The 18870-nt window shown below is 44.4% G+C and overlaps 1 protein-coding gene across 3 annotated transcripts in view; it reads left to right on the forward strand.

Moving 5' to 3' along the window:
• MSH3 (mutS homolog 3) overlaps positions 1-18870 on the forward strand; it is a 277857-nt gene that overhangs the window by 42255 nt on the left and 216732 nt on the right. For all 3 annotated transcript variants that reach the window (XM_040341613.1, XM_040341617.1, XM_040341611.1), the window contains exon 8: positions 1835-2001. In XM_040341613.1, the coding sequence (XP_040197547.1) occupies positions 1835-2001 (167 nt within the window). The remainder of the gene's footprint in view (positions 1-1834; positions 2002-18870) is intronic.

Below are 18870 nucleotides of genomic sequence, written 5' to 3' on the forward strand. Positions count from 1 at the left end.
AAAAAAAAATGTATATAACGCAGCTTACAAAAGTGGTTCCTCACGCTGTGTGAAAAAATTAAATAAAAATCAGCAACTGCAAAAACTATACCTGCTGACTTTTATTAAAGGGACACTTGCCTGTCCAGGGATCCAGCACTGTCCTCACCCGGGCCAGTTCTTTGTGGGTTCCTGGCGACCTGTGATGTGTCCCAGAAGGTAGCTGTCAAAACCTTCCTTAAAAAAAAAAAAAAAATCCAAAAGCATAATTTTTCCTTTTAGGGTCTAGTTTAGCTTTCATTTAGTGGCTGAATTTTGTTTTCCTATTTTGGTCTTTCTTGCCTTGATTTTTGATTAGTTATCTGGCCAGTAACACCGGCCCAGATTCACAGCAGAGCTTACGACAGGGTATCTCTCAGAGTATCTATGCGACTGATTCATAGAATCAGTTACGCATAGATAGCCCCTAGATCCGACAGGTGTAATTGTTTTACACTGTCTGATCTTAGGATGCAATACCGCGGCCGCCGCTGGGTGGAGTTTGCGTCGTATTCCAGCGTCGGGTATGCAAATGAGGTTTTACGGCGATCCACGACGGTTTTTCGCGTTCGGTACGTCGTCGCTAGTCTAGTTTCCCGTCGCAATTTTAGTCGTCGTTTTAGCTGCCCTAACTTTACACAGCCCACGTATGTGCTGTATAAAGTATGGCCGTCGTTCCCGCGTCGAAATTTAAATTTTTTTTGTCTTGCGTAAGACGTCCGGGAATACGAAAGTACGCTACGCACGTCGCCGTTCGAAAAAATGACGTCACTTCGCGCAAAGCACGGTGAAAATTTCAAAACGGAGCATGCGCAGCAGGTCTGGCGCGGGAGCGCGCCTAATTTAAATGGCACACGCCCCTTTGAATTACGCGGGCTTACGCCGGAGGCCGCCGGCGTAAGTTTTCATGCAAGTGCTTGGTGAATCGGGCACTTGCGATGAACACTTGCGGCGGTGTAACGTATCTACGATACGTTACGCCGCCGCAGTTCTATGTGAATCTGGGCCACCGTTCCTGTTTTATGTTTAATCTAGAGATGCAAAGCAGACAACTTTGGACATCAGCATTGTCAATCTGGGGGAGGGTTAGATGAACTAGCAACAAGATGGACTTGACTAAAAAATGTACTTTAACTTGAAATCCAGCTAACACTTTTTAAGTTTTCCTTTTGGAATAAAGTATTTTTCTTACTGGCCGGATCACCAAGTAAAAATAAAGAGAGGAAAAAAAAGGAAATGAATGAACCTAATGCATTTAAAAAAAAAAAAAAAAAGGTGGTCGTAAAACTCCTTTTTAAAAAAAACTGGGCCCCTGCAGGTTAATGGCATAATGTGCTAGTATGAGCCCTCTGGTCATTTTGAATGTCTGGGCTGTGATGATGTCACTCCCGCGCACGCACACTGGAGTCAAGAATGTGGCAGCGTTCTCTGCTGACTGCACATGTTCTGAATATCTCCTAAACGGCAAACGTTTTAGAAGCAATTTAAACTGTACTTACAGGTATGCCTTATTGTGAGTTTACCTGTAGGTACAAGCTAAAAAAAAAAGTTTACAACCACTTTAATACCTCCCTTTTTTTTGCTTTGGTTGGATGAAACAGGAATACATGAAAATCATCACCTGATGGTTGGAATTAGGAGCATATCTGCAATATTTCATATTGCAGAGAGGTCTGTAAATGAATGCACTACATATATCATCGATGAATAAACATGTTCGCCAGCACACCATTGATCTCGAATTGCAGTCCAAAGCTTATACTATACTACACTTTTCCTTGCGTTTTACAAAGACATTTCTTTTCTTCTTACATAGGCTGTTCAGCCTTCTACAGGAGAGGTGATCTATGACAACTTCCATGACTCTAAGTGCTGCTCTGAACTGGAGACTAGAATATTTCGCTTACAGCCAGTGGAAATCCTGCTTCCTTGTGACATTTCTGATGGAACTGAAAAGCTGATCAGTAGCATTACAACGGCATGGTAGGTGCTAGATTGTACAGTATGTATATACTGGATAGGAATGTGTGATGATCAATATAGCGTCTATTGTTCTGCTTCAGCTTGAAGTTTTGTTTTCAATAAAATATTTTTGTTTGTTAATACCTTCTTGTAAACATCATCAAAATTGTTTAATTTATCTGTTTTAGTTGTTTGTATTCATGGGTGGTGAGTAGGAGTTGTAAAACTTCCTGTTTTTTCACCTTAATGCATCCTATCCGTGGGCGTGATCCCACGTCGCTCTCCACAGGTTCGCGGCTCTTCATTGGATAGATTGATAGCAGCGCAGCCATTGGCTCCTGCTGCTGCCAATCAAATCCAATGACGCGGGGGGCGGGGCCAAGTCATACATTTAGCGTTCATGGACGCCGAGTGTATGACACAGGAGTGCGCCCACAAGGTAACCCCCTCGGGAAAGAGCTTCTGTTATCTAATGCGGGGAGGAGCCGCGAGAGCCACCGTAGAACCCCAGAACAGGAGGATCCGGGCCACTCTGTGCAAAATGAACTGCACAGTGGAGGTAAGTATGACATATTTGTTATTTAAAAAAAGGGAACCTTTAATATCACTTTAAGGCCCCTTTCACACTTGTGCAACCTAAAAGTTGCACAACTTAAGCAATGCCTGTGTAATGTTGAGGTCTATGGACCTCAAGTCACATCAAAGTGGGACCAAGGTAGTGCAAGGACTACTTTTTTGAAGTTGCTGCGACTTGAAGTCACACACATATGAACGGTACTCTTAGGGAATCATGGGGTACGACTTGTCATGTAACTTTCTGTCCCAAGTCGCAGGACAAGTTGCACAAGTGTGAAAGGGGCCTTAAGAGGATTTTCATCCTAGAGAGAAACACATTTAAGTCAGTAGCTACAAATATTGTAGCTGCTATTCTTTATTAAAAGGATACTTGCCTGTCCAGAGATCCAGCGCTGTCCTAAAACAGGCCAGTTCTTTGCTGGTCTTCAGGTCCCCAGCACTGGCGTGTTTTCCATGGGAAACCGACTGTAACTCCTTGCGGCGTATACAGCTGCATATGCACAAGCCGCACTGCACTTTGTGAATGGTCCCACAGCTGAAGTGGGAGCAGGTACCAGTCAATACTAGGTGCCCCCCCCCCCCCCCCCCCCAATCATGTGCCAACTGTAGTAAAGGAGGTTGGGAGGAGGACATAAAGTGGAACGTCCTCTTTAAATTGGTTGTCAGTTTTTTTATTAGTGTCTGTGCCCCACTTACCCAGGGGAGTTTCACCCCTCTATTTTTCCTGGTGACCATGTCACCGAGACAGTTGATGGGAAATCTGTGTGATCGTGTGTACGGGGGATAAGAGTAACTCTTCTTCCTTTTTTAAAGAATTCAACTCCATTCTACTTGCAACTCCAGGATAGGAGGCAAAATAAATCTTCCCAGATAGGACACAGAGAGCAAAAAATACTCCTACAAATATTTAGCCCTTCTCTACTTTAAAACTAAACAAACTCCAGCTCAAAAAATAGCAATAATAAGGTTTGTTCTACAAAAGTTTAATAAAAAATAAAAAAAGGAAAGTTTGATGCTGTCCCTTAAAGACTTTCAGTTCTGGTCCTCTTCAGGGGTTTAATGATACCCACCTGTGACACCACCAATATTATTTCTGTCCAGAACAGTGGTCTCTAAACTGCAACCCGAGGGCCAGATGTGGCCCTTTACTTGCCTTTATCTGGCCCTTGGGGCACTATTCCTCCCACTGACACCAACGGTGGGGTGTTAACAACGCCAGGATATTTTCTACTCCCACTGTCCACAGTCTTGCCCCCCTAAAATCTAAATAGTAAACTGGCCCTTTGCTTAGAAAATTTGGAGACCCCAGGTTAAGAATATTCACCCAGGCTATTGAAATGGCCTGTTGTTGGTTTAAGCATTTAAAAGATAAAATTATATAACTTAAAAATTCTATTTATGTTAACTAATTTAAGAGTATTTGGTAGAGTTTCAGCTAAATTGGCTTTCTCTACATAACTTTTGGTATTGCTTGAAGAAGACCTGAAAAGTTTAATGAAGTCCATCAAGTAAGTACTGTAGACTGAAAGCCATATACAGTGCCAATTTCCAGCATGTACTCTAGAGGGCACTATGGTACAGTAAACCAGATGCAGATCAAAGCCATCTTTTATAACACAAAACGCACTATCCATTACAAAATGCTAAAGTATTGTCTCACTGTTCATATTCCGGTATACAAACAACTAAAATTATAAAACGGTTTAAAGTTTACATTGCATGCAGTTTGTTTAATTTGGGAGGGCAACCTCTACTTGTATAAAAACTCTTTTTGTATGGTAAAGTAGTATTACTATCCCTCTTCCATTGATATGGAGTAGGTGGAATGCTTTTTAGACAAAGTTTGGATACACGCTATTTGGTGGCAAACCGTGTTTCTTGTAGGAAAATGGTGAATGTAATGCCTCGTACACACGATCGGGCTTTTGCCCGACCAAACTCACATCGGAATTCCATCGGAGGAAAAGGGAACATGTTCTCTATGTAAACTCCAATGGAATTTCTCGGAATTTCCGATGGGTAAACTCTGCTTGGCATACACACGGTCGGAATTTCTCTGTTCAGGGTATCCATGGGCAGATCCCTGCTGAATTGGAGCAGAACAAGACTGATTCCCTTTCTTTTGATATCTGTGCCTGATCAGGTTTTTGTCCGTATTTCAACAGTGGACTGTGGCATACCTGTTTTGGCTCTATCAGCTGCCACATGTCAGGCTTGTGTGCGTTTACATCAGGATACCTCAATTTAGAGCTGCTTGTTTTTTCTCGTTGCGATCTTGACAAAGTATTTCCCGATTTTTGAAGCCGAAAAAAAAATCCCAAGTATCACAACATTCTTTAGCAGTGGAACAAAGTCTAAACATTGAAACAATTTGTCCTTTAGATCAAAGGAATAGACTTTGGGGTGTAAATGAGGAAAGTTTAACCACTTAAACACTAAACCTTTTTCTGCATTTGTTGGTTTCAAGTTAAAATCCTATATATTTTTTTTTTTTTGCTGGACAATTACTTAGGACCCCTAAACATATGTATACATTTATATAAAATATATTATTGTGGGAGATTAACTTGTGAGGGATCACCTTTTTTGAAGGAAGGTCAGCAAACAGGCACTTTCTTAAAATCTGCGGATGCCAGGTTTGCAAATAAAAATAAACAAAACAGTAAGAGGCGGTTCACACAGGGGCAACACGACTTCCAACACGACTTTGGGAGGCAACTTGAACACGACTTGAGTATGAATCACAACGAGACCCACAACACGACTTGAAGTCGCCTCCAGAAAGGGGAACTCGATGCCAAATTTTAAATAAAAAAACGGCATGGGTTTCCCCTCTAGGAGCATACCAGGCCCTTAGGTCTGGTATGGATTTTAAGGGGAACCCCCTATGGCAAAAAAACAGCCTGGGGGCGTACTCCCAAATCCATACCGTTATCCGAGCACGTAGCCCGGCAGGTCAGGAAAGGGGGTGGGGACGGGCAAGCGCCCCCCCTCCTGAGCCGTACCAGGCGGCATGCCCTCAACATGGGGGGTGCTTTGGGGCAGGGGGTCGCTCTGTGGGGACAAGGGCCTCCTTCCGACAACCCTGGCCGTTGGTTGTCGGGGTCTGCGGGCGAGAGGCTTATCGGAATCTGGGAGCCCCCCTTTAATAAGGGGGGCCCCCAGCTTCCGGCCCCCCACCCTATGTGAATGAGTATGGGGTACATCGTACCCCTACCCATTCACCTGGTGGTAGAAAAATGTCAATAAAAGAACACTACACAGGTTTTTAAAGTAGTTTATTAGGCAGCTCCTGGGGTCTTCTTCCGACTTCTCCCTTCTGCCGGGCACCACCGCTGTTTTCTTTCAGCTCTTTTACCAGCGGCGGCCCGGTCTTCTCCATTCTTCTGACTTTGGGGGGGGGTCTTCTTCCAACTTCGGGGGCGTCTTCCGACTTCTCCGCTCTCTTCTTCCGCTCTCCGGTTCTTTTTTCTCTTCTGCCGGGCACCACCGCTGTCTTCTTTCAGCTCTTTTAACAGCGGGGGCCAGGTCTTCTGCGTCGCCTTCTTCTCTTCTTCTCCTCTACGATTTTGACCCGACGCTTCCTCCCGCAGAAATGACGGGTGTGCGGTGCGCAGCGATTTATATAGGCCTCTTATGATGTCACCACCCGGAGCATGCTGGGACTGTGACGTCATAAGAGGCCTATATAAATTGCAACGCACCGCACACCCGGCATTACAGTGGGAGGGAGCGTCGAGTCAACATCGAAGAAGAGAAGGTGATGCAGAAGACCTGGCCCACGCTGGTGAAAGAGCTGAAAGAAGACAGCGGTGGTGCCCGGCAGAAGAGAAAAAGAACCGGAGAGCAGGAGGAGAGAGCGGAGAAGTCGGAAGAAGACCCCCCAAAGTCGGAAGAAGGGAGAAGACCGGGCCGCCGCTGGTTAAAGAGCTGAAAGAAGACAGCGGTGGTGCCCGACAGAGTGGAGAAGTCTGAAGACCCCCGAAGTCGGAAGAAGACCCCTGAAGCTGCCTAATAAACTACTTTAAAAACCTGTGTAGTGTTTTTTTTATTGAAATTTTTCTACCACCAGGTGAATGGGTAGGGGTACGATGTACCCCATACTCATTCACATAGGGTGGGGGGCCAGGATATGGGGCCCCCTTATTAAAGGGGGCTCCCAGATTCCGATAATCCCCCCCGCCCGCAGACCCCGACAACCAACGGCCAGGGTTGTCGGGAATAGGCCCTTGTCCCCATCAACATGAGGACAAGGTGCTTTAAAGTGGGGGGGCCACAGAGCACCCCCCTGCCCCAAAGCACCCACCCATGTTGAGGGCATGCCGCCTGGTACGGCTCAGGAGGGGGGGGGGTCGCTTGCCTTAGAACAGGTTCACACTGGGGCGACTTCCTGTAAAGTAGCCTCACTGTGAACGGGTATCCGACTTGGAGGCGACCTCCATTGAAATTAATGGGTACAGGTCAAAAGTGGAAAAAGACTGCGCTAAATCAAAAGGAGAAGAAGAGCTGCCAGCACACAAACAAACAAAGTAAATGGAAAATCTAAATAATTAGTGCAGCGCTAAAAAATGTATCAAAATACAATGTCAGTGATAACATACGATATGTGACATAAATAACGAATAATAATGACTAAATAATAAAGTCCATGTGTGAAGACCAGATATCGCAAATAATCTGATACTGGAAAAATAGGACACTGATTGTGAAAATAGTCCATAAATAAACAGATGTGTAACTCTCCAATCGCTGGCATGGACTGACAAATAACTTGTTGTCTGCAGGGATCATAAAGGCATCAAATATAAATGATAGGGTACTCTTACCATGTGTAGTGGACTTTAGCTGCTTTACAACAGTGAGTCTAAAACGCTTAGTGGCCTCTTGGGACCTAGGTCGCTGCAACAAGAACTCCCCGAATGTTGGTGCGTTTCTCGATCCTTCAGGTGGAATGAAACCAGGAACAGCAGGAACGACAGGAACCAAACAAATAGGCCTTCAGATGCAGGAAAAGAGGGAACAAAGAGTTCCAGCAGACTCGGAAAAGGAAAAAAAGAAAGAGTACTCCAATGGTGCAGGTCAAAAACAAACCATGACAGGTTTTATTAAAAGGTCATAAAAAATGACAAAATATTGGAATGAAAAGGTGATCACATGAATAAAAGCAGTATGGGGTGCTGTAATGCGAAATCCGACGCGTTTCGGCTCAAACAGCCATCAACAGGGGCATATCACTGCACCCCCATACTGCTGGCTTTTATACAAGAAATGCCAATCGGACACTCCCCCAAAGGGGTGGAGTCAAAACAGGATGTGATATAAGGCACTTCCTTGGCTCCTATAGTGCCGGCCGGCATTTGTATACATGCTTTTAAAACGCTACATTGTTGTAAGTACGTTTTCGTCTTTGCTTTTATGACATTTTTTACGGAATCACACTATGGTCCGTTTTCTTTTATACCCTTGAACCGAGGACCTATCGATTTATGAGGAAGTGATCATACCTGGATATCTGTCCTTGGAGTCCCTGCTGGTCCGGTGCCTCAGTTTGTGGATGGAGTTTCCTATAGGCTTTTGAACCTCTTGGTTGTGGTAAGCGGCTTTCCATTTGGTGGTGGTTTCTTCACAAGAAGTCATTCTCACGGTGGTGCTGTTTATCCTGTTTGCGGGGTCTGCCTTGATCCCCTACACACAACTTGGGACTTTTTATTATTTATACCCCTAATATCTTTGGGGCTCAGGGACTTTGTTTTTCTCTATTAAGTACTGGCACCGTTTGGAGAATTCAAACAATATTCTCAAGAGTATATACAGTCTAGTATTCTCATAATGTCAGGCTTATGTTGCCATATCAAAAAATATATAGATGTATCATCAGGGACACGAATGCAGAGGCTCTCTCAAAGTGACCCCAATGAACAACATCTACCATATAATATAATACATATAATTAGGGTTGTCCCGATACCACTTTTTTAGGACTGAGTACGAGTACCGATACTTTTTTTTAAGTAGTCGCCGATACCGAATACCGATACTTTTTTTTAAATGTGACTCCATATCCAGCCATTGTCTCCCCCTATGCAGCAATGTCTCCCACCATATCCAGCCGTTGTCTCCCCCCCATATCCAGCCATTGACTTCCCCCATATCCAGCCATTGTCTTCCCCCATATCCAGCCATTGTCTCCCCTATATATCCAGCCATTGTCTTCCCCTATATATCCAGCCATTGTCTTCCCCTATATATGCAGCCATTGTCTTCCCATATATATCCAGCCATTGTCTTCCCATATATATCCAGCCATTGTCTTCCCCTATATATCCAGCCATTGTCTTCCCCTATATATCCAGCCATTGTCTTCCCCCTATATATCCAGCCATTGTCTTCCCCTATATATCCAGCCATTGTCTTCCCCTATATATCCAGCCATTGTCTTCCCCTATATATCCAGCCATTGTCTTCCCCTATATATCCAGCCATTGTCTTCCCCTATATATCCAGCCATTGTCTTCCCCTATATATCCAGCCATTGTCTTCCCCTATATATCCAGCCATTGTCTTCCCCTATATATCCAGCCATTGTCTTCCCCTATATATCCAGCCATTGTCTTCCCCTATATATCCAGCCATTGTCTTCCCCTATATATCCAGCCATTGTCTTCCCCTATATATCCAGCCATTGTCTTCCCCTATATATCCAGCCATTGTCTTCCCCTATATATCCAGCCATTGTCTTCCCCTATATATCCAGCCATTGTCTTCCCCTATATATCCAGCCATTGTCTTCCCCCTATATATCCAGCCATTGTCTTCCCCCTATATATCCAGCCATTGTCTTCCCCCTATATATCCAGCCATTGTCTTCCCCTATATATCCAGCCATTGTCTTCCCCTATATATCCAGCCATTGTCTTCCCCTATATATCCAGCCATTGTCTTCCCCTATATATCCAGCCATTGTCTTCCCCTATATATCCAGCCATTGTCTTCCCCTATATATCCAGCCATTGTCTTCCCCTATATATCCAGCCATTGTCTTCCCCTATATATCCAGCCATTGTCTTCCCCTATATATCCAGCCATTGTCTTCCCCTATATATCCAGCCATGGTCTTCCCCTATATATCCAGCCATGGTCTTCCCCTATATATCCAGCCATGGTCTTCCCCTATATATCCAGCCATGGTCTTCCCCTATATATCCAGCCATTGTCTTCCCCTATATATCCAGCCATTGTCTTCCCCTATATATCCAGCCATTGTCTTCCCATATATATCCAGCCATTGTCTTCCCCTATATATCCAGCCATTGTCTTCCCCTATATATCCAGCCATTGTCTTCCCCTATATATCCAGCCATTGTCTTCCCCTATATATCCAGCCATTGTCTTCCCCTATATATCCAGCCATTGTCTTCCCCTATATATCCAGCCATTGTCTTCCCCTATATATCCAGCCATTGTCTTCCCCTATATATCCAGCCATTGTCTTCCCCTATATATCCAGCCATTGTCTTCCCCTATATATCCAGCCATTGTCTTCCCATATATATCCAGCCATTGTCTTCCCATATATATCCAGCCATTGTCTCCCATATGCAGACATTGTCTCCCCCCATATCCCCCTTACCTGCATCCGCGCTGCCGCCGACTGTTTAACACGCGCGGGGAGTGTAATGATTGGCGCCGCGCTGCGTACAGACACTCCCCCTTGCTCGGGATTGGACAGTTCACCCGAGCAAGGGGGAGTGTCTATACGCGGCGCGGCGCCAATCATTACAGCTGTAATGATTCGTGCCGCGCTGCGTACAGACACTCCCCCTTGCTCGGGATTGGACAGTTCACCCGAGCAAGGGGGAGTGTCTATACGCGGCGCCAATCATTACAGCTGTAATGATTTGTGCCACGCTGCGTACAGACACTCCCCCTTGCTCGGGATTGGACAGTTCACCCGAGCAAGGGGGAGTGTCTATACGCGGCGCGGCGCCAATCATTACACTCCCCGCGCGTGTTAAACAGTCGGCGGCAGCGCGGATACGGCGGGATGCGACGTAACGGCGGCGGGATGCGACGTAACGGCGGCGGGGGGGAGTATTCTATTTCGGTATCGGGGGTATTTGCGCGAGTACGAGTACTCCGGCAAATACTCGGAATCGGTCCCGATACCGATACTAGTATCGGTATCGGGACAACCCTACATATAATATGCTTATTTATAAAGCTGATAACCTCTTATGCTGATGGTTAAAACATCTCACTACTGGCAAGGCGATATGTCCTTCATCCATGCGTGTGCTGGTGACCCCAGAGGTTTGTGGTGCAAATCCACTCCACTCCAAATCAAAGGCGTGGCTATGGGGGCAAAATATGCCCCCAGCCTTGCGAATTTGTTCATGGCCCAGTGGGAAGAGGATGTTGTCTATGCCCTAAAGCAGGGGTCTCAAACTGGCGGCCCTCCAGATGTTGCGAAACTACAAGTCCCATGAGGCATTGCAAGGCTGACAGTTACAAGCATGACTCCCACAGGCAGAAGCATGATGGGACTTGTAGTTTCACAACAGCTGGAGGGCCGCCAGTTTGAGACCCCTGCCCTAAAGAGACCTGAATTGGTCCTATGGGCACGGTATATAGACGACATCCTCTTCCTCTGGAAAGGTGATAGGGAGTCGTTGGATTCCTTTATGGCCTGCCTGAACAATAACGATCGTGGCATCATTCTGACGTATGAAGCCAGCCACACGTCCATACATTTCCTGGACTTAGAGATTTCAACCACTGGCGAAAAGTTTGAATTTAAAACATATTTCAAACCTACTGACCGGAATGGTTATATTCTGGTCGATAGTTGCCATCATCGCCAGTGGTTGGAATCTGTCCCTCAAGGTCAATTTCTCCGCCTCAGGAGAAATTGCACCAACGAAAGAGATTTCCATCTTCAATGCAGTATTCTAAAAGGGAGATTTCTAGGTAAGGGATATTGGCCTGCTACATTGGATGATGCCATCAGTGCAGTTTCTGCTGTCAGTAGAGCCTCCCTTTTGGAAGATAAGCCTAAAGTAGCGAAACAAGATAAGTTCAAGTGGTCTTTTTTTACATCTTACGCCACCCAACACTGCAAAGTCAAAAAGATCCTAAACAGACATTGGAAAGTCCTACGCAGTGACAAAATTCTTGGACCTTCTCTACCGGAGAGGGCAGGAGTAATTTTTATTGGTGCACGTTCCATCCAGAGCGATATAGCTCCTAATACCATAGACCCTCCCAAGAAGGTTTCCTTTTTTCCTGAGGCCAATGGCTATTATTCATGTCGAATATGCAATGTGTGTGTTATCAACACTATGGGTAGACGTAGGACTGACACTTTTTTTCTTCTACTGTAACCAATCGCATATACACCATGAAGCAATTCACTACCTGCTGTACTAGCTTCATTGTCTATCTCATAACCTGTCCTTGTAAGCTGCAGTATGTGGGACGTACCATTAGAAACTTTGCCATCAGAGTAAATGAACATGTAGCTAAGATCCATAAGGGCTGTCCCAAGCATACGGTATCTCGGCATTACCTAGAACACCATGCCAAAGATCCCAGGGGTACACAGTTTCAAGTTATTGACAGGTTTGTCCCCCATTGGAGGGGAGATTCCTGTTTACATAGCGTTTCTAGGTTGGAGACATATTGGATACATGAGCTCAGGTGTTACCCCACGGTATGAATATCGATTGGGATGTCAATTTCTTCATTAACCGGGTCTGAGTACCCTGGGCTCATATTTTGGTCTATGACCATATCAATATGATCTGCCAATGTGTATGTGTCCCCTGTTTGAGCATCATAATAGCATATTGGATAAATTATCATTATCCCCAATATGCCAGACCAGGGGGTACTTTTGGAGGTAGATGTGCAAATCATTCACATTCTTTTAAATGTACATACCTTTGCTGATTTTTTACAACAATTCAAATGTTATATAGCGGATTGTGAATGTTTTTCGCATATTCTAATCTTTGGATATTGGTATTATTTGTGTCGATACACGTGTGCCACCGATTCTGGGCGGGGCGGTACACGCTATGTATGAACACCATGTATTTTTTATAATAGATGTAAACGCAACTGAAATGCAGATTCTTGGTGATGTTCAGTCAGATGAGCAGCTAGGCTTTGTCTGTATTTGAGTTTTTTTTGTTTGCATTTTTCAGTTTCCCTTTCTTCCCATCTCCAAAATGGTGAGGGAAGTCGTTCCCCATTAGCAATAGATAAATGACTTATTTAGATCATGTGACCCATTGTTGTGGGCCGTACGAACCGCTCACTCTCCCGGAGGGTTATTGCATATGCCCACATAATGGTGGACGATCCATGTGAGTGGGAGCCCTGACATCACCCGTGGAAACGACGGCGATGCGGGAATGACGCAGGACGTCCCACACATACCAACTTCATGCGCACAGTGTGTCCCCTATGAGTGGATTTGCACCACAAACCTCTGGGGTCACCAGCACACGCATAGATGAAGGACATATCGCCTTGCCAGTAGTGAGATGTTTTAACCATCAGCATAAGAGGTTATCAGCTTTATAAATAAGCATATTATATGTATCATATTATATGGTAGATGTTATTCATTGGGGTCACTTTGAGAGAGCCTCTGCATTCGTGTCCCTGATATTGCATCTATATATTTTTTGATATGGCAACATAAGCCTGACATTATGAGAATACTAGACTGTATATACTCTTGAGAATATTGTTTGAATTCTCCATATTAATATGAATGATATACATATATTTTTAATTCAATTATATGTGTTGATTAGCCAAGTAAGTGTCTTATATCACATCCTGTTTTGATTCCCCCCCTTTCGGGGGAGTGTCTGATTGGCATTTCTTGTATAAAAGCCAGCAGTATGGGGGTGCAGTGATATGCCCGTTGATGGCTGTTTGAGCCGAAACGCATCGGGTTTTGCATTACAGCACCCCATGCTGCTTTTATTCATGTTACAAAAATAAAAACTGCGCCAAGAGAACAAACCAGCAACAGGGTGCCAGTACTTAATGGAGAAAAACAAGGTCTCTGAGCCCCAAAGATATTAGGGGTATGAATAATAAAAAGTCCCAAGTTGTGTGTAGGGGATCAAGGCAGACCCCGCAAACAGGATAAACCGCAGCACCGTGAGAATGACTTCTTGTGAGGAAACCACTACCTAATGGAAAGCCGCTTACCACAACCAAGAGGTTCAAAAGCCTGTAGGAAACTCCATCCAGGAACTGAGGCACCGGACCAGCAGGGACTCCAAGGACAGATATCCAGGTATGATCACTTCCTCATATATAGATAGGTCCTCGGTTCAAGGGTATAAAAGAAAACGGACCATAGTGTGATTCCGTAAAAAATGTAATAAAAGCAAAGACGAAAACGTACTTACAACAATGTAGCGTTTTAAAAGCATGTATAGAAATGCCGGCCGGCACTATAGGAGCCCTTACTCCATACGTTCAGCGCGGTGACGTCAGTGTACGCCGTCCCATGTGATCACCTTTTTATTCCAATATTTTCTAATTTTTTATGACCTTTTAATAAAACCTGTCATGGTTTGTTTTTGACCTGCACCATTGGAGCACTCTTTTTTCCCTTTTCCGAGTCTGCTGGAACTCTTTGTTCCCTCTTTTCCTGCATCTGAAGGCCCATTTGTTTGGATCCTGTCGTTCCTGCTGTTCCTGGTTTCATTCCACCTGAAGGATCGAGAAACGCAACAACATTCGGGGAGTTCTTGTTGCAGCGACCTAGGTCCCAAGAGGCCACTAAGCATTTTAGACTCACTGTTGTAAAGCAGCTAAAGTCCACTACACATGGTAAGAGTACCCTATCATTTATATTTGATGCCTTTATGATCCCTACAGACAACCAGTTATTCGTCAGTCCATGCCAGCGATTGGAGAGTTACACATCTGTTTATTTATGGACTATTTTCACAATCGGTGTCCTATTTTTCCAGTATCACATTATTTGCGATATTTGGTCTTCACACATGGACTTTATTATTTAGTGATTATTATTCATTATTTATGTCACATATCATATGTTATCACTGACATTGTATTTTGATAAATTTTTTAGTGCCGCACTAATTATTTAGACTGGGTACAGGTTGCCTAGAAGTCGGATTGAAGTAGTACAAGAACCTTTTCTGAAGTCGGAGCGAGTAGACAGTAGTGTACATTAAGACAGCTCCCATTCACTTCCATTCATTCTCGCGACCGCACGACTTGGGGCGTCTTGAAGTCGGATCCCGGGTCGCCCCAGTGTGAATTGGCTCTAAATTAAATCCTTGCCATCCGGCGCTAAACTAAACAAAACAGTCTTCTCTCTATACAGTGCGGGGCTGGTCCCCGTCACCCACAAAACATGCAGTAAAGCAAACCTTTCAGTCCAACATACAGAGCGCCTCACTCAGGTTCCTTCTTGAGTCTCAAACCAGAGCCCTGCTTTGTTTTCTTCCTGGTTTTTTAATGTCCAGCTGACTGTGGACTCCAGTGGACCAGAACATTCAAACCAGTACCCAGCCTGCCACAGAGGCTGGAAAAACCGGGCCGATTTCTGGTTCAGTCCCTTACAGTGGAACGAAGGTGAGGTTAAATTATATAGCGTTTATCATGTATCTCACCTCGCATACCGTCACAATAATAAAATGGTGGTTGTTGCAATATTTTATGTCACACTGTATTTGCACAGAGGTCTTTCAAATGCATAAAAAAAAACTAACCAGTAAAGTTATCCCAAGTTTCTTTGTATAATGTGAACGATTAGAGAATCGTGATCTTTATTCTAAGCAAAAAAATTGTGATTGTCATTTTGGCCAGAATTGTGCAGCTCTACCTCAAATCCATCATATTTAGGTCAGGGAAAAACAGAAATGAATGCAGCCCTTTACCCTTTTTATTTTCTAGACCTGGACAGGTGAAAAGGTAGGTGGATGTATATTGGCCGATTTACATCTACCTACTCGTAGACCTGCATGAAGCTTCTGATTAGGTCCACCTGAAAAGGTCCTTAGTATTTAATACAGAGATATTAAATATTCCCGAAAGACAAACATTTGAGTCTAGACCCACTGGGGAACCAATAACACAATGAAGATATCTGGCAATTTCATGCAGTAGTCTTGGATTTTTGGACATGAACAAAATTAAATAGGAGTTTTGTGGCATTTGAGGCATAGAGTATTGTAATTCGGTAATCTTTTAGAAGGGCAGATGTGTGTAAGGTAAGTTTGGTGTATGACGGTGGTCTCCAAACTGCCCGGGGACCGGTTGTGGCCCTTTGCTTCCTTTTTATCCGGCTCCTGCCATTGATATCAACAATGGGGCACTTGCTGACCCCAACTATTGCACACTATTCCTCCCATTGATACCAATGATGGGGGCACGATTTCTCCCTTTGATACTAACAATAGGGCACTATTCCTCCCTCTGACACCAGTGATGGGACCACTGTTCCTCCCACTGACACCAATGATGGGACCACAACACCAATGATGGGACCACTAGTCCTCCCACTGACACCAATGATGGGACCACTAGTCCTCCCACTGACACCAATGATGGGACCACTAGTCCTCCCACTGACACCAATGATGGGACCACTAGTCCTCCCACTGACACCAATGATGGGACCACTAGTCCTCCCACTGACACCAATGATGGGACCACTAGTCCTCCCACTGACACCAATGATGGGACCACTAGTCCTCCCACTGACGCCAATGATGTGACCACTAGTCCTTCCACTGACATAAATGATGGGACCACTAGTCCTCCCACTGACACCAATGATGGGACCACTAGTCCTCCCACTGACACCAATGATTGGACCACTAGTCCTTCCACTGACACCAATGATTGGACCACTAGTCCTTCCACTGACACCAATGATTGGACCACTAGTCCTTCCACTGACACCAATGATGGGACCACTAGTCCTTCCACTGACACCAATGATGGGACCACTAGTCCTTTCACTGACACCAATGATGGGACCACTAGTCCTTCCACTGACACCAATGATGGGACCACTAGTCCTTCCACTGACACCAATGATGGGACCACTAGTCCTTCCACTGACACCAATGATGGGACCACTAGTCCTTCCACTGACACCAATGATGGGACCACTAGTCCTTCCACTGACACCAATGATGGGACCACTAGTCCTTCTACTGACACCAATGATGGGACCACTAGTCCTTCCACTGACACCAATGATGGGACCACTATTCGTCCCACTAATACCAACAATGGGACAACTCTCTTCCCAGTGATGCCAAAGATGGAGCAGTATTACTTTTCCTAATAAAGTAGGCACAGTAGTAAAAGGCTCTTTATTTAAAAAAATTTTTACTTCACATACAAAAAGTCCCATATGTGATGGTTGTTTTGGATTACCGGTTCTCTTTAATGAGACATGCAGGGTCTGAAAGACCCTGCATGACCAAGAAATTTTAAATTCTGCCAGGGTATGTAAACTTATAAGCACAACTGTATAATACGCAAGTGTCTGACTTTACCTTTCGAAAAAATTAGTGGCGGTCTTAATATAGATTTATAATTACAATACAGAGGAAGACGATTTTTAAAGCATAAATAGACATTTAAAAGATTACTTACAGTAAACTTCTCATGCTGATATGTGTGTTTAAAAAAAAGAGACTGTAAACCTTAGGTTTTATGAGAATGTTCTGTGATCGTGTCTTTGAGCTCTTCTGAAGTGGGTGTAGACTGAATTCCCATATGTGGGCTGCAGGATAATTAACATGCTGAAATAAAAATATAGGCTGCTATCTGCCTTCACTTTGACTTGCTTGGCAGTAACAGTGCGTGGCGACAGTTTCTAAAGTTGAGGATTTTGTTATAATTTTTTTTTTTTTGTTATAAAATGTCCTTATTTTCTATAGTTGGCAATGTCAGATAAAGTCTTTTGCGCTTAGCAATGCTGTAAAGTGGTTTTGGAAAACTGTCGAGAATTCTTGTGCTTTGGTGGAGTTTCTTTTGGCTTATGTTTACACTTGCAGCTTGGGGATGGTAAAAGTAGACAGTTGTGCTGCCCCCCCCCCCCCGCCCCCCAAAATCTTGACTGCTTCCCTTAAGTAGCAAAGCAGCTTTGTGACGCAACAAGAATACCTCCTTTTTGTGTTCGGTGGGCACTACTGCCCACCCAATGCAGCCCAATAAAGTAAATGGGGCCATGTTACAACAACCCTGCGCAATGCACACAATTGTAGTGTTCTGGTGCCACCTTTTTAGAAGGTAAAATTGGGAGTGAAGAGACAACGTATTGCCTCCCAGTTGCCTGTCGAGCACTCTCTGAAAACCTATTCTTCACGTATCCATCATTTGTTTCATTCATTGAAGGCCACGGTGGGGATCTTTAGATCTTGACTGTTGCATTATAGTGTCACTTTCAGTAGTAGGACACTAGGCACAAAGACAAAATCACAGTCTAGGGGCAGTGGAGTAAGAACCTAAGCTCTCTGTTGAGAGTCTTTGTTCCTTTTAAATAAAAAAAGAAGGGAATTGCAGGGAATTCGGCTTCTCCTCCTCCTCTTGGATCCACCAACAGCGTTCCTGGCTCTTCCTCCCTGCTGAGCAACCCCCTACAAACTGTATGCTAGGGGTGCACTCATGCATGCTCAATCCTCAGCACACCCAGTGTGACTCAGTGACGCCACCGTTCCCTCCTCGCTAGATTTGACTGACAGCAGCAGGAGCCAATAGCTGGGTCTAGGCCTGAGGGTCGCTGATCTCAGTTACAGCACAGGATTGAGACTTGGCTTAAGTAAGTTTTTAGGGGAGACCTGGGATGGAGCTGCAGCTAAAAGTTTTTTTTTTTTACCTTAATGCAGAGAATGCATTAAGGTGAAAAACCATTAGCCTTTACAACCACTTTAAATTCATGTTCATGAGCTCATGTGCCCATGTGCAAAAGGCTTACTGTACACGGGGGTCCCCACCAGAAGCAACACTAGGGTCCAAGTTATAAAGCAGCCTTACCATGACCATTTAAGAGAAAAAATGCCTGAAATAATACTTTCTACCAAAAAAAAAAAAGGATTTAATCGAGTCCTGAACCATTGTAGCTGAGGACAGATTGATTGCATGAATAAGCAGCCTAAATGAGAAGTCCCCGTATTGGCATTGGTCAGTCATCTTAATCGCCAAAAGTCAAATTCAAACTTTAAATGCTCCTGATTTTGTTATTAAGACTTTAAAGCGGTGAATGATTTCATGGACCAATTGTAAATTAAAGCCAAA

Source organism: Rana temporaria, chromosome 1 (genome assembly GCF_905171775.1).
Source record: "Rana temporaria chromosome 1, aRanTem1.1, whole genome shotgun sequence".
Lineage (NCBI taxonomy): Eukaryota > Metazoa > Chordata > Amphibia > Anura > Ranidae > Rana > Rana temporaria.